The sequence below is a fragment of the Denticeps clupeoides genome, chromosome 13 (genome assembly GCF_900700375.1).
Source record: "Denticeps clupeoides chromosome 13, fDenClu1.1, whole genome shotgun sequence".
NCBI classification, from domain to species: Eukaryota; Metazoa; Chordata; class Actinopteri; order Clupeiformes; family Denticipitidae; genus Denticeps; species Denticeps clupeoides.
In genome coordinates this window covers 18,760,333-18,774,494 of record NC_041719.1, presented here as the reverse complement: position 1 = coordinate 18,774,494, position 14,162 = coordinate 18,760,333, and the positions used below count along the sequence as shown (strand labels likewise).

At 41.4% G+C, this 14,162-nt stretch overlaps 2 protein-coding genes across 3 annotated transcripts in view; one reads left to right on the top strand and one right to left on the bottom strand.

Moving 5' to 3' along the window:
* The window catches only part of alkal1 (ALK and LTK ligand 1), a 46,570-nt gene that overhangs the window by 27,979 nt on the left and 4,429 nt on the right, over positions 1 to 14,162 (top strand). The window lies entirely within an intron of this gene.
* Positions 109 to 14,124, bottom strand: nexn (nexilin (F actin binding protein)). 2 transcript variants are annotated; one of them, XM_028999965.1, is made up of 15 exons: positions 13,977 to 14,124; positions 11,214 to 11,635; positions 9,045 to 9,236; positions 8,570 to 8,654; positions 8,329 to 8,477; positions 7,651 to 7,851; positions 4,912 to 5,085; positions 4,650 to 4,835; positions 4,380 to 4,571; positions 3,969 to 4,019; positions 3,592 to 3,786; positions 1,692 to 1,913; positions 1,338 to 1,526; positions 821 to 1,184; positions 109 to 670 (listed from the first exon to the last, which is right to left on the bottom strand). In XM_028999965.1, exons 2-15 carry the CDS (start codon positions 11,583 to 11,585, stop codon positions 657 to 659), a joined length of 2,586 nt encoding a protein of 861 aa, XP_028855798.1. In that variant the 5' UTR covers positions 11,586 to 11,635; positions 13,977 to 14,124; the 3' UTR covers positions 109 to 656. The 2 variants fall into 2 exon arrangements, with proteins under 2 accessions (XP_028855798.1, XP_028855799.1); XM_028999966.1 differs by lacking the exon at positions 3,969 to 4,019.

Here is a 14,162-nt window from a genome sequence, read left to right as displayed (position 1 = left end):
TGTTACCCAGTAGAGGGCGACCACCGCCACGAAAATGACGCTTCATTTGCCCCTTGGCATACAGTGCGCTTGCAGACAGCGGGGGAAGAAGGACACGTGACAACCAGCACAACTTTACTCATTTTATTATCATTTTTACAAATTTTCTAACTAAGCTACTATTTGCAAACACGATTCTATAACAGTGTCAAATACGTCTTCTAGTATTGAGAGGAGAAACCCTGTGCATAGTCAATTGTAGGTGTGGAATAAAATGACGAATAATTCTGATTCTGAAAGGACTAAACTCAGCAAGATTAACATCCTGGGCGGTTTGATATACAAATGATTCTTTGCAGAGGTCAGTGCAGAGGTATAAGAACAAAATAAAATACAAATAAAATACAAATGAAAAAAATGATGACGGATGAACAGTTTAAATGGTTTTTGGCACTTTTTTTCCTCCTGACCTATTCGCTGAGAGCAAGTGCATATCTGTGCTTACTAACATGTAAACAATATTTTGCACCCGGACTGTCTCGTTTTGTACATAATATCAGGGAGGAATGGCCAAAAAAAGAAATAAAATGAATGGTGGCCATTTCCTCTTGTTTGGCCCTACCATAAATGATGGTGTTTTACAAAATAACGAGGGAACGTTCCACGGACGGAGAGCATCAGTAGTCATCAGCTGGAAGAGAGAAAAGAAAAGAGAGGACCGTTACCCAGAGGAGGACGAGGAATCTGGCCGTTGGGGAGAGGATGTGCGGCCCATGCCTGGTTAGAAGTGGAATGTGAAGGACGTGCATGCATCCGCGGTTAGTGGCACACACGCGCTTACTTTCAATGGTGAGGATGCAGGTGCTGGCGGCGGTTCCTCGGCTGTTGACCGCTTTGCACATGTACTCTCCCTCGTCTTCCGGGAAGGTCTCTGGGAGGTACAGGCAGTATGTCTCGCCCCTCTCGATGTATTGATAGTCCTCACAGTCCTGCAGCATCTCGCCCTCAAACCACCAGGTCACCTCCGGCCTCGGCTCGCCGGTGATTTTCACTGTGAACCGGACGGGCTCGGAATCCACCACCGAAAGGTTTTTCAGGGCTTTCTTGAACCACGGCGCTCCTGACCGGCCGTGATCTTCCTCGTCGTCATAGGCGGCAGACCCGTTAACAATGCTTCTCTCTTCCTCTTCCGCTTCATCCCTTTTCTGCCAAAACACCACCCCATATAAAAAAATTAAAAAAGCAAAGTACCGGGTCTCAAAAAGTGGAGCGAGGACAAAAAAGACAAAGCCACCCATGCTGTGGCCCAGTTCATGCAGGCGTTAACTCTTAAAAAACGGCATCCAGGCGAGGTTTACTTTCTGCAGAGCTGCGTCGATCTCCTGCTGCTCAAACTGCATCCGCTGTAGTTTCTGTTCCTCGATTCTCCTCCTCTCCTCCTCCTCTCGAGCCCTGGCCATTTGCTCAAAGCGCGCGCGCATGTCCACCTTCTGTTTGAATGGGATGTCCACCTCCCTCGCGGCGAGTTGGCTGTCCTCATCTTCTTCCTGTGAAGAACAAGAAAAAGGGAAAGGTTCCCTTTGTTTTATCACAGACTTCAAAACGATGCTTGTTGCCAGTCTGTTTTCCCCCTCTTGTTCTATTTTTGTGTTTGCTAAAACAGGAGTCAGCAGAGTTCTGCTCTTCACGAAGGAGACCAGACCAGAACATACCTCCTGGAATCGCTCAGCCTCCCTCTCTTTAATCTCCAGATCCAGGGCTTTCCTTCTTGCTCTTTCCTCTTCGATCTTCTTCTGAATCTCCTCCTGTGTGAGTTCCTTGATCTTCTCAAACTTTGACTTCAGGTTTTTTGCTTGAATGGAGCCAGTTCGCTTAAGCTTCGTTAATTCTTCATATTCTGTACTCACCACTTCAGAACTTTCATTGACCTCGTCCTGTCAAGGTGACACAATGTGGCAGAATTATTAGGCAAATGAGTATTTTGTCCACATCATCCTCTTCATGCATGTTGTCTTACTCCAAGCTGTTTAAGCTCGAAAGCCTACTACCAATTAATCATATTAGGTGATGTGCATCTCTGTAATGAGAAGGGGTGTGGTCTAATGACATCAACACCCTATATCAGGTGTGCATAATTATTAGGCAACTTCCTTTCCTTCCTTTCCAAAATGGGTCAAAAGAAGGACTTGACAGGCTCAGAAAAGTCAAAAATAGTGAGATATCTTGCAGAGGGATGTAGCACTGAAGCGAAGCGACATCATTGAACAATCAAGCGTTTCATTCAAAATAGTCAACAGGGTCGCAAGAAGCGTGTGGAAAAACCAAGGCGCAATATAACTGGCCATGAACTGAGAAAAGTCAAGCGTGCAGCTGCCAAGATGCCACTTGCCACCAGTTTGGCCATATTTCAGAGCTGCAACATCACTGGAGTGCCCAAAAGCACAAGGTGTGCAATACTCAGAGACATGGCCAAGGTAAGAAAGGCTGAAAGACGACCACCACTGAACAAGACACACAAGCTGAAACATCAAGACTGGGCCAAGAAATATCTCAAGACTGATTTTTCTAAGGTTTTATGGACTGATGAAATGAGAGTGAGTCTTGATGGGCCAGATGGATGGATTGGTAAAGGGCAGGGAGCTCCAGTCCGAGTCAGACGCCAGCAAGGTGGCAGTGGAGGACTGGTTTGGGCTGGTATCATCAAAGATGAGCTTGTGGGGCCTTTTCGGGTTGAGGATGGAGTCAAGCTCAACTCCCAGTCCTACTGCCAATTTCTGGAAGACACCTTCTTCAAGCAGTGGTCTGCATCCTTCAAGAAAAACATGATTTTCATGCAGGACAATGCTCCATCACACGCGTCCAAGTACTCCACAGCGTGGCTGGCAAGAAAGGGTATAAAAGAAGAAAAACTAATGACATGGCCTCCTTGTTCACCTGATCTGAACCCCATTGAGAACCTGTGGTCCATCATCAAATGTGAGATTTACAAGGAGGGAAAACAGTACACCTCTCTGAACAGTGTCTGGGAGGCTGTGGTTGCTGCTGCACGCAATGTTAATGGTGAACAGATCAAAACACTGACAGAATCCATGGATGGCAGGCTTTTGAGTGTCCTTGCAAAGAAAGGTGGCTATATTGGTCGCTGATTTGTTTTTGAATGTCAGAAATGTATATTTGTGAATGTGGAGATGTTATATTGGTTTCACTGGTAAAAATAGATCATTGAAATGGGTATATATTTGTTCTTTGTTAAGTTGCCTAATAATTATGCACAGTAATAGTCACCTGCACACACAGATATCCCCCTAAAATAGCTAAAAATAAAAACAAACTAAAAACTACTTCCAAAAACATTCAGCTTTGATATTAATGAGTTTTTTGGGTTCATTGAGAACATGGTTGTTCAATAATAAAATTATTCCTCACAAATACAACTTGCCTAATAATTCTGCACTCCCTGTATTGTTTAAATGCAAAATACTAACACTGTTACAGTGTTACTACAAGCACATGTAAGCATACAGGAAAACCTATAATGAAACAATGAAAATGGAGATCAAATAAAAATGTGACCAAGCGAAAAAGCACAGCACGTATCTCTTGTCAGCTGACCTCTCCCATCTCTTGCCGAAGCTGTTCAAACTGCTTCTTCTCCAACTCCATTTTCGTTCGACGCTCTGCCTCTTTGCGCTTCCTTTCAGCTTCTTCCTTCATCTTCAGCATCTCCTCAAAGTTGATTTCCAATTTCCCAGGATGCAGTGCTTCCTGAGACTCGCTCTTCACCAGAACGTCCTCTTCATCCTGCACCTGTTGCAACAAAACAGCGCCAGGTCACAGCTTCATTCTGCTGGGACAACATGCCTTGCTGATGGAATGAAATGATACTATATACATGCCAGCCACAGAATTCAGCCTGCACAAATTATATAAAGCCAATATTTTCATATGAAGTGTACAATAACTTAAAAATCTGTTTCAATATGTCTTACTTTTCCATCTCCGTATGCAGCCACAGCTATTTCGCGATCCTCAGCAGGGCTCTTGTGAACAGAAGAGAAGCATTGCAGGTATACCATGTGAGCACATCATCAACGTTTCAGGGCTGGAGAATTTTGTGAGGAACTATATTTAAATGTAATAAAATAGAGGGATATATATATATATAACCTCTACCTTTAATTATTACTTTAAGCGTTTTGATTTGGTTTATGTGCTCAGATGATATCAGACTCCAAGCGTCACACATGAGCATTCTCTACCAGTGCGGCTAAAACAGAAGCGTACTGGGTAAACTGGTGAGACTGTAGTGTGTAATCCTGTCGGAAGCTCTCTGGTAGATTAGAGAAGCGGATTGGCTCATGCTGACGTCCCGGCATTCCCTCCATTCCCTCCAGCCCTACCATGTTCTTCCTCGCCTCAGCAAAGAGTTTCTTCTCCTCCTCCAGGCGACGTCTGGCCTCCTCTTCCTTCTTTCTCTGCTCCTCCTCCCTCCTCTGCCGTTCCAGCTCCTCAAAGCTAATGCTCAGCTTCCCTGGTCTGGAGCCTTCGGCGCTCATCATGGCCAGCAGAACATCGTCATCATCCTCCAGGTACTGCAAACGCAATGGCAACGGGCTTGGCATGGATCTCAGGCTTGAATGCAGGTCTGGTGGGCCAGCTATGGAGCTTACCATGGTCTTCCTGGCTTCAGCAAACGCTTTCTTCTCCTGTTCTATCCGTCTCTTCGCCTCGTCCTCCACACGCTTGCGCTCCTCCTCCAGCCGCTGTCTCTCCAGCTCTTCAAAGCTCAGCCTCAATTTCCCTGGCCGGAGCTCTTCTTTCTCGCTCTGCGCGTTGTCCTCACCCTCATCAGGCTCCTGCAAAAAAAAAAAAAAACATTTATTATGTTGTTCTCTAAAATGCAAAAGGGGTTAAAAAAAGGCCATTTATTACCATGCCTATCTTGGCCTCCTCAAACGCCCTCTTCTCCTCCAGCAAGCGCCGCCGCGCTTCTTCTTCAGCTTGTCTCCTCTGGTGGTCCTGACGCTCCTTCTCCAGCTCCTCGAATGTCAGCTTCAGCTTGCCAGGTGTCACCTGCTCCTTTTGTTTGGGCTGAAGCTCCTCATCCTGTAATTAAAAAAAACAGGTAATAGTTTCACCATCAGGTCATGCTCGGCGATTATACGATCTGGATCGATGATCAGAGATCACGAACAAGATAGAAATGGCAGAAATGAGCATAGTCTGTGGGTGTGTGAACATTACTTTTATATTTAAACATCCCAAGCTCCGGGAGTTCCCCGCATATTCATATAAATATTTATATTCATATAAATATCGAGGACACTAGAACAAGCACGCGAGACAGTACCACGTACAAAAATAAAAAAATTTTGGCGGTGTCGTTCGCGAACGATTCGTTCAAAATAATGAATCTTAAGGGAACGTGCTGGACAGAATCACTTCCTCGAGCGATTCGTTCGTGTCTCAGTTCTATTGCGCTGTTAGCCCGGACCGATTCACGATTCACGATTCATGTGCCATGTGCGTAGTTCCGACAGTACAACACGCAGTGACGCTCAGTTTTGACTGTGCATAGTTAAAGTAATAGTTCTAAAAATAAAACAAAATGTATTATTTTTTATTCTCCTCCTGTCTCCCCGTGTGATTCCGTTTCCTCTGTGGGTTGATGGCCAGTTTTTCGCTGGAACTTGGTGTATTGCATCATCAACATCATAAAAATAGAATTAAGGGAAAAGATAGTATAAAAGATAGTATAAAAGAATAAGGCTATTCAAATAGGTAAGCAAGCTAAATGCAAGCAAATATTTATGTTCAATGAGAACATAAGACACAGACATCATTAGGTAGTTGCTATGGATTCAGCTAAAGTATTCTGCCACCCCCTTTTTATTTTTTTGTATATCTAGTGTCTGTCGTATGTGGACACTGAGTGGAGGCTCTATATGTAGCTGTATGTGTACTCTCTGTTTTTGCTACACAGCGGCTGAATTAGAGCTGAATTTGTGTGTTCGTGATTGCAGTGCAATAAAGGATTGAACACCCCCCCTTCACACTGGTTATCGATTTTTCCAAGTGCGCTACAAGTAGGATTTCAGTTTTATCACTGTCTAATTGAAGGAAATTTGAGTTACAGAAGGCCGATGAGTGCAAATGAGATGGTAGAGAATCAGGGGGTTGGATACTGTTCTTATACAATTAAAATAGTGACTTTGTATTACATTCATTAGAGATTAAATCAGAGTAGTAGTTTTACAGTCCCTGTAATGGACCAATTGAATAGCATAACAGTTTAGGTTTTACAAAAAAATGTCAGTCAAAGGAACACTGTGTTCAGGAAGTCGAGTTGCAGGCTCCTCCCACCATGCTCTGAATTATTTGGTCATTCAATGAATGAATCCATTCACAAGTTGGGATGTCTAGATTGCTGACGCGCTGGAATACGAAGCCTGACGTGTACCTCATGTACCTCATGACGCGAAGAGTAAATGGCTGAAAATGAAGCGAGGAAGACAGCTAAAGTCCTAGTTTTATATGTTATACGTTATATCTTAATAACTTTTATATCTTTATAGCTTTCAGTATGGCAATATCAGAGGGGAAAAATGACTAATAGAGAAAATGGATTTGTTTCATATGGGAAAGTATATAGTGATCAAGTATATAGTGTTCAATATCACCAGCCCATGTCTTAGGAAAAAAAACACACAGAAATTTGAAATTATGTTTCTCCAACAATTTTAAGCACTTCTCTCCATGCTCAATTCTACCTCCACTGAAAGGCAGAACATTTTACACTGAAATCACTATGGTTCAGTATGCAATGGATGGTTGAATGACTGATGCTTTTATGGTTTAACAACAAAAAATGCAACTGCAGAGTGCATTAAAGTGCAAATTATTTGTTCAAACTCTAATCAAATAGGGAGAAGTATATCACCAAAAAGCTGAGCCCCCCCCCCCCCCCCCATCACCCATGTGAACTGTCAGAGGACTATGAGGCCCAGCCACATTCAAGGGTAGAGAATATGATAATCAGAGAGTCAAATAAACCAATAATAAAAATGAAAAACTGCGGTCTCATCTTTTGTACTGACTTCCTACCTAGTAATAATCAGGGCCAGATGAGGTTAGAGGAAGAGATAAAATTGTTACTAAAATTGTCCTCTCATGCAAACTTCAGTCTCTACACTCTCTTGAGGTACAAATACCATATTTTCTAGCCCACTGTCTAGAGCGCTCTTTCGTTTCCTCAGTTTTGCTGTTTAGTTCACATTCATGACCCTCCACTAATATTTTTCAGACTCTCCACCCACTTTTCTTTTTTAAAGCAGATGCATTGTCATGAAACTGCAGCAGATGAAAATATGGCCAAAAGTAAATCTATATATATCAAGTGCGACCTAAAAAGTGATAATGGAATACTGCAATCAAGTCATTTTTCAAACAAATTACTATTTTATTATATTAATTCAAATAATTTGGTGCTCCAAATGCACAGACAAACACTGTTGTCTGTTTAAATGAAGGCTACTGTATGGACTTTTAATTTATCTTGTAGTATGTCTGGATTACTATAATATTAATGGATTAGTATTAATATTAATTAAAAGATAACAAAAAAACTTTAGTACAAACTGCAAATGGGTAGTAAACCACTTTCTGACTCACCTGTAAGATGACAGACCGTCTCTTGGCCTCCCTGAACGAGCGCCTGTTTTCATCGTACCTCTTCTTCTTCTCCTCCTCTGCCATCTTCTTCAGCTCGTCTTCGCGGTTCTTTTCCAGATCCTCAAAGTTCATCTTGATCTTGCCAGGAGCTCTACACGGCTTTGCAGGTACCACTTTGACCAGGAGGCTGTTGTCTCCCTCCTTCACAGGGCCATATGTGTGGTTGGGTAAGGCACATGAGATCACATTGTGCATGAGGAAGTTGATAAAAATATTAACAGGAACATAAAACGCAGGAAATGCACAGAAAAGCACCAACAGGACAGTGTCCAAGAATCAACAACAAATGTTCATTCTGGGCAGTGTAGTGACTGTTGTGAGGAAACTCTTGGCAGATGTGTGATTATTATATGTTATAAATGAAGGGTTTATGAACAAATATGGCCACAGATGGACACTTCACAGGTACCACAGGACTCCACAATTAAACCATCCTGCATGGTTAAGCTGTCAAGCGCTACTTTAAATAACTCCTCAGGGTGCTAGCTGAGGATTACCTTCAAGATTAAACATACTAGATGAGATTCCGTCATGGCAGAAAATCAGACCCTGATTGGCTGAGCTACTGCACTCTACTTTCAGTATTACCATCAACACGAGTTCTGTTTCACTACTTACCTCCTCTGCTTTCTTGGCCAGCTCCTTCTGAATCTTGGCTTTCTCCAGCGTGTCCTGGGCAGCACGTTTCTTTCTTTCATCTTCGGTTCGTTTCCTCTCACCCTCCTGCCTTTGCTTCTCCATCTCAGCAAACTTTCCCTTCACACTGCCTGTGGAGCCACATGTCCATGAACTGAGAAATCGCTGAGCAGTCTGCAGTCATGCTTACACTCCCAAGGTCTCCTGTGCAGGGTTGTCCTACCTGTGATCTTAGGAACATACAATTTTGCTGGCTTGGCTGGCTTCACCTCCTCTTCCTCATCACTGGATGCAAGGAGTTCTTTTATCTGTGGCAGATCAAACAGTGTGCTGTGAGGTTGCGGTTTATCTAGGATCATCTGCTTTGCACGGCTGCCATCTCTGGAGCCATGCTGGTCCCAGCAAGCCTACAGGCCTAATCCTTACATATGACCTGCGGCAAGGCTGTTCATTGGCTAACACACTGTGATGTCACAGTGCCAGGGAGCCTAGCTGATGTCTACTCAGAGCACCTTAAATAGAGGATTTTGAGTATTACATTAAGCCATGGATATTTAGGCCATACAAATGTTAAGGGAGCATAGCAATATTTTGCATCTGAATGAAAAAAAATGCTTAAATGTAAACAGTGAATTGTCATGTCCCTTCAGAGACCATCTGGCATGCAGAATGCAGTTAATAGGGTTATCTGTGATGACCTGTTGTTTCCGGCGATTCCACTCTCTCTCCTTGATATACTGCTCTTTCCTCTTCTTCTGTTCCTCATCACTCCTCCTCTTGTTACGGTCCTCCCGTGCCTTCTGCATGGCTTCAAATTTATTCTTCACCTCTCCTTTGTTCACTTTGGCAACATAACTCTTTTGGACAGGCTTAGCAGATTTCATCAGTTTCTTTAAAATAAGAAAATGCAATATAATGCGGTTAAGAGATACCAATGTAATGTCTAGTGTGAAGTTACAAAGTTATGTTTAAGTAGGGCCCTAATTTCAAGCATAACCCTATTACTAATAAATTGATTTTCCATAGCATTTCGGCCAATTGCCTTATATTGAGTTTGTCCCTTGTTTGTATGCAAAACAGCCCTGGCCTGTCAAGACATGGACACTAGACCTCTAGGTACGCTGTGGTATCTGGCAAAAGTGAAAAAGTAAAAGTGATTGTTTTGTCATTGTGATACAAAACATTGTTCTTTACATTTACAGCATTTATCAGACGCCCTTATCCAGAGCGACTTACAATCAGTAGTTACAGGGACAGTCTCCCTGGAGCAATTTGGGGTTAAGTGTCTTGCTCAGGGACACAATGGTAGTAAGTGGGATTCGAACCCGGGTCTTCTGGTTCATAGAGTGTGTTACCCACTAGGCTACTACCACCCGTTCTGGCGTTTGATGCTGATTTGCCATTTGTGACAATGTGACAATCACATTCAAAATATTTCCAGGACTAAATATTTCCATCTAAGAAACATTGCTACAGTTAGGAAGTTTCTTTCCATCTCAGATGCAGAGAAATTAGTTCACATATTCATAAGATCTAGACTGGATTCCTGTACTTGCTCTGCTGCTTCATTGAATAAACTTCAGCTCGTCCAAAACTCCGCAGCCAGCGTTCTTAAATGCATTAGAATATACAAGCACATTTTTTCTTTGCATTGGCCTCCAGTTAAGTTCCGTATTGACTTCACCTATAAGGCTCTGCATGATCATGCTCCATTTTACCTTATACCTACTAGTCCCTCATAACACACCACGCTCCCTTCGTTCTATTGGAGAAGAATTACTGGCTGTCCCCCGTGTATGCAAAGTCACTGCTGGAAATAGAGCATTTGCTTATAGAGCTCCAGATCTTTGGAACAATCTTCCGAGAAATGTGTGGGATTCAGACACAGTATCAGCATTTAAATCCAGGCTAAAAACCTTTTTATTCTCTGTTCAGTTACTAAGCTAACTCATCACTAACTCACACTTCTCTTTTCTCTGTACTGCACCATCCAGTTGTAGGCAGTCATGAAAGGCGCACAGGGAGCAATGTGCAGGGAAGGTACTTTGCTCAAGGGGACCTCAGTGGCACTTTAGCGGTTTTGGATTCCAACCCGTAACCTTCCGGTTATGAGTCCACTTCCTTACCCTCTAGGCCACCACTACCAACCTGCCAGTAGCAGATTCTGAAAGAGGTGACTGCCATCAGGGAATGTAGTGTCCATGAAGAATGTTTAGGTTAGTGGTACATGTCAAGGTTTCCCAGCAGAACATTACAATGCCACTGCTGGCTTCACTTCTTACAATAATGTTTTCTAGTGCCAAGTTACACATACATGGCCACCCATCAGACTAGGACACCTCCTTCCACATGTCACAGGAGCTCATGCACCCTTGTCATCAGGGCTTGATGTTTAAAGTAATATTTTACGCTGGTCTAATTAATACACCATCATCAGAAAGTTGTCCATATCAATGATAAAAAAAATCACTAACTAACAAAAAGACACCAAAACATAATCACAATTGTTTTTTATGATCAAAAAATGGCCAAAACAGCTTAACGTCCTTATTGACTGTGGCTGTCAAAATATTCAATTTTACCCAAATTAATGAAAACTATGACATCTGGAAAATTACATTTGCATATGTTGGACATTCATAAACTGAAAACATCTCCAAATTTATCATCTAATGTCATAGTGCTTGAACCACAACCTAGACCAAGCTCATAAAACACACAGGCAGAAAACATGCAGTTACAATTATGGAAGAATCAGGCCCTCAGACCACAAAGCACCAGCCTAACCTTAAAATGTAAAGCTCACTGAAGGTCTCTTGTGTAGTCTTGAAAATAGGGCCCTAGAGGAATAAAAAAAAAAAACATACCTCTTGTTTTGAGACCACCTCATTTAATCTTGTGCTGTCTTCCTCACTGGCAACATCTGATATGTTGTCCACATCCATCATGCTTGTGTCACTATAACGCTTTGCTTCGTTCCGAGCATTCCCTCCTTTTCTACTCCTTCCTTCTCGTCTTGTCTTTACGTCATTTTTAAGGTTTGCTTCATCTGTTGTAGCTTCCTCGTCTGCAGTTTTAATCTCTACACCATTCACATTAGCATTCTGGTCAGACTTGGACCCTCCGTCTTCACTCTCAACAGTTTCCTCATGTGTTTCGTTCTCAACTTCGTTCAAGTTTTCTTCACTAATGTTGTCGCTCATGGCTTCTACATTCTCCATCATTGCTACATCAGCCATAGTTCCTCCAGTCAGCAATAGAACCCAATTTTAATTTCTGGAAAATAATTCTGCACAGAAAGAGTTAAATGCAGTAAGACAAAAATAATGTATTTGATTGTATATTTGGCTGAGTTACACTTGCTGCTGAAAAGTAACATGAGTCTGCCTTGTCATGGTGTGGCTCAGAACAGCGTTCAGAACCTAATTTTATCCCACTTCTGTGTTCAGGACATGTGACCCAGGCTATTTCTGATTAGAGATATGTGGCGAGACAGATGGGGGTTTTCGACTAAAGCATGGAGAGAAACAGCTTGGAGTGTTGAAAAGATGTGTCCCTAGGAAAGCTACTCTAAGTGTGAATGTCACACACAAAAAACTTAGTAGAGGCAAATGAAATACTAACATTATAATATTTATATATACCCTTTTAATGGCAGATATTACACCTTTTGAATCATCTAAGCAAAGTAAAGATTTTTTTTGCCCATTCTGCTATGGGAACAGTGAAATTATAAGGGATGTTATCTAAGTTTTTCAAATCAACTGCAGACCCCCACCTCCCACCCAGTGTTGTTTGTGTCTTGTAGCTAGCACCTTGATAATATATATTGTCAAAGTCACATTACATTGTGTGCAACATGCTTAGATGGTATCCATGATTGTTGGTGACTCATACAATGCTGTTTTCAATGCTGTGTACTGTTTCTAAGATACAGTAATATATACTGGTCTATTTTTGTTGGATGTGCTAATAATACCTTAGAAAGGAATCAAGTAATAAAATACTAGACTTCAAGTGAACACTTGAACACTATTATATATAGTGTATGAAAATAATAAATACTTATTCTAAATGTAATTGCTGGTAAAATATGAGAGAATTAAGGCTTAGAAGCAACTACATAACTCATAAGTCACAGGTTCAAATCCAAGATTTTACCATTCTGCCCCTAAGATGGACATTTAATAGTGAGTGGCTCCAGAAGGGCTGCCCCTATAACTAATAAATGTTGGTCCCTCTGGAGAAAAGCATAATTTACATGACACAACAAAAAATATAAATGCTTGTAGGAATGTTTAATTGCATGGAAACCTAACCAAGTTAAAATGCCAGATTTTTGTGGTGTAAAAATGAGACCACGGTTAACCATACAATTAAATGGTTGCAAATGCTTAAACTAATACTTTGTTGAAGAGCCTTTTGATTGGTACTAATCTAGCATGGTACTAATCTGTCAGATTTTGAGGGCATCCCCTGTGCACAGCAGCCTTTTGGACACCCTACAGATCTTCAGTTTTGTATGAATGTTTTTGGCTAAAAGTGACTATCTATGTTGGTCTCATCAGAACATACATTTTAAGGAGACTTTTTTTTAGCCAAGCCTGGATAATTTTCATTGCAACCCAACCCCATAATCCAGACATATGAAGAATACGGCAGATTGTTGAAGTACACAAACCAGTATTTGCCAGAAATTCTCTCAGCTCCTACAATGTTAATGTATGTCTCTTGGTTTCTCATCTTGTCTTATTATCAATTTTGGAGGGCTGTCCAGTTCCTGGCAACGTCACAGTTGTCCCATATTTGCTCCACTTTTTGATAACTCTGTTCACTGTGTTGTATATGTTGTGGAATTTTTTTGGTACCTTTCTCCTGACTGATACCTTTGATGCTTTGTGATTTGTGCTGTAACAGGACAGCTGAACGACTGAATGCTATAAATTAATTACATATTAGGTTAAGGGTGTGCACTCATTGCATTTTAACAGGGCTGTGTACACTTTTTTGTATACACTGTATAGCATGTAGAAATGAAACACTGATTTCTTTTATTTATTTTACTAAATGCAAGTAGAGATCAATTCTATTCAGGCAGAACTGATCCCAAAGTCAGTTGAGAAAATGATGAATATCAGGGTTATTACAGCCGCTTTAGGCATTTGGAGGGCAGACTTTTGAAAAGTATTTGTATGTTTGTTGCTAAATGTTTAGCAGCAATGTTCTGGTTTAGTTCTAAAATCTAACAATGTTAGCCTAAAAATACAGGCCTGGCTCTGAGTCTATTTCTGGTGGGCATTAACTAAACAGCTGTGACAGAATATCTCAGCAATGTTATTACAATTTACACGACTTTAAAGTCAAGCTTCCTTCTGTTAAGATGTTCTTTCAACATATTAACACCATTGAGAGAAATCCGAATCATTAGAATATATCTTCAGCAAAATTGACTATGCCTAAAAGTCTACATTTAAACTGAAAACTTCAACAGTAGGTTATAATATTTAATGTAATTTTCCTCTTAAATATTTAAATCTAACCAACATACATTTTCCAAAAGCAACATGTAAAATGTAAACAAATGATTTTTCCAATTTCTTAATATGATTAAAAGTCGTGCAGCACATTACCTGCTTCAGAGTGACATTCGGTCTGTTTCTCATATAAAAAATGTCTTGAGGCAGCAGATCCAGTCTTCAGAGTTTGGAGACGGGCTGAGTCCGCTCCCTTCGTGAACACACAAACTCGAATGGGTGAAGTTACTGATGGGGAGGCTCTGTCCATAAAAGTCATGTTACTCAAGCCCGCTGCAGCAT

Coding starts and splice junctions, on each gene's coding strand:
- nexn (XM_028999965.1), bottom strand. CDS start 11,585: ATGGCTGATGTAGCAATGATGGAGAATGTAGAAGCCATGAGCGACAAC. Junction 8,655..9,044: donor GGAATCGCCGGAAACAACAG/GTCATCACAGAT, acceptor GATCTGCCACAG/ATAAAAGAACTCCTTGCATC. Junction 5,086..7,650: donor GACGGTCTGTCATCTTACAG/GTGAGTCAGAAA, acceptor TTTTAATTACAG/GATGAGGAGCTTCAGCCCAA.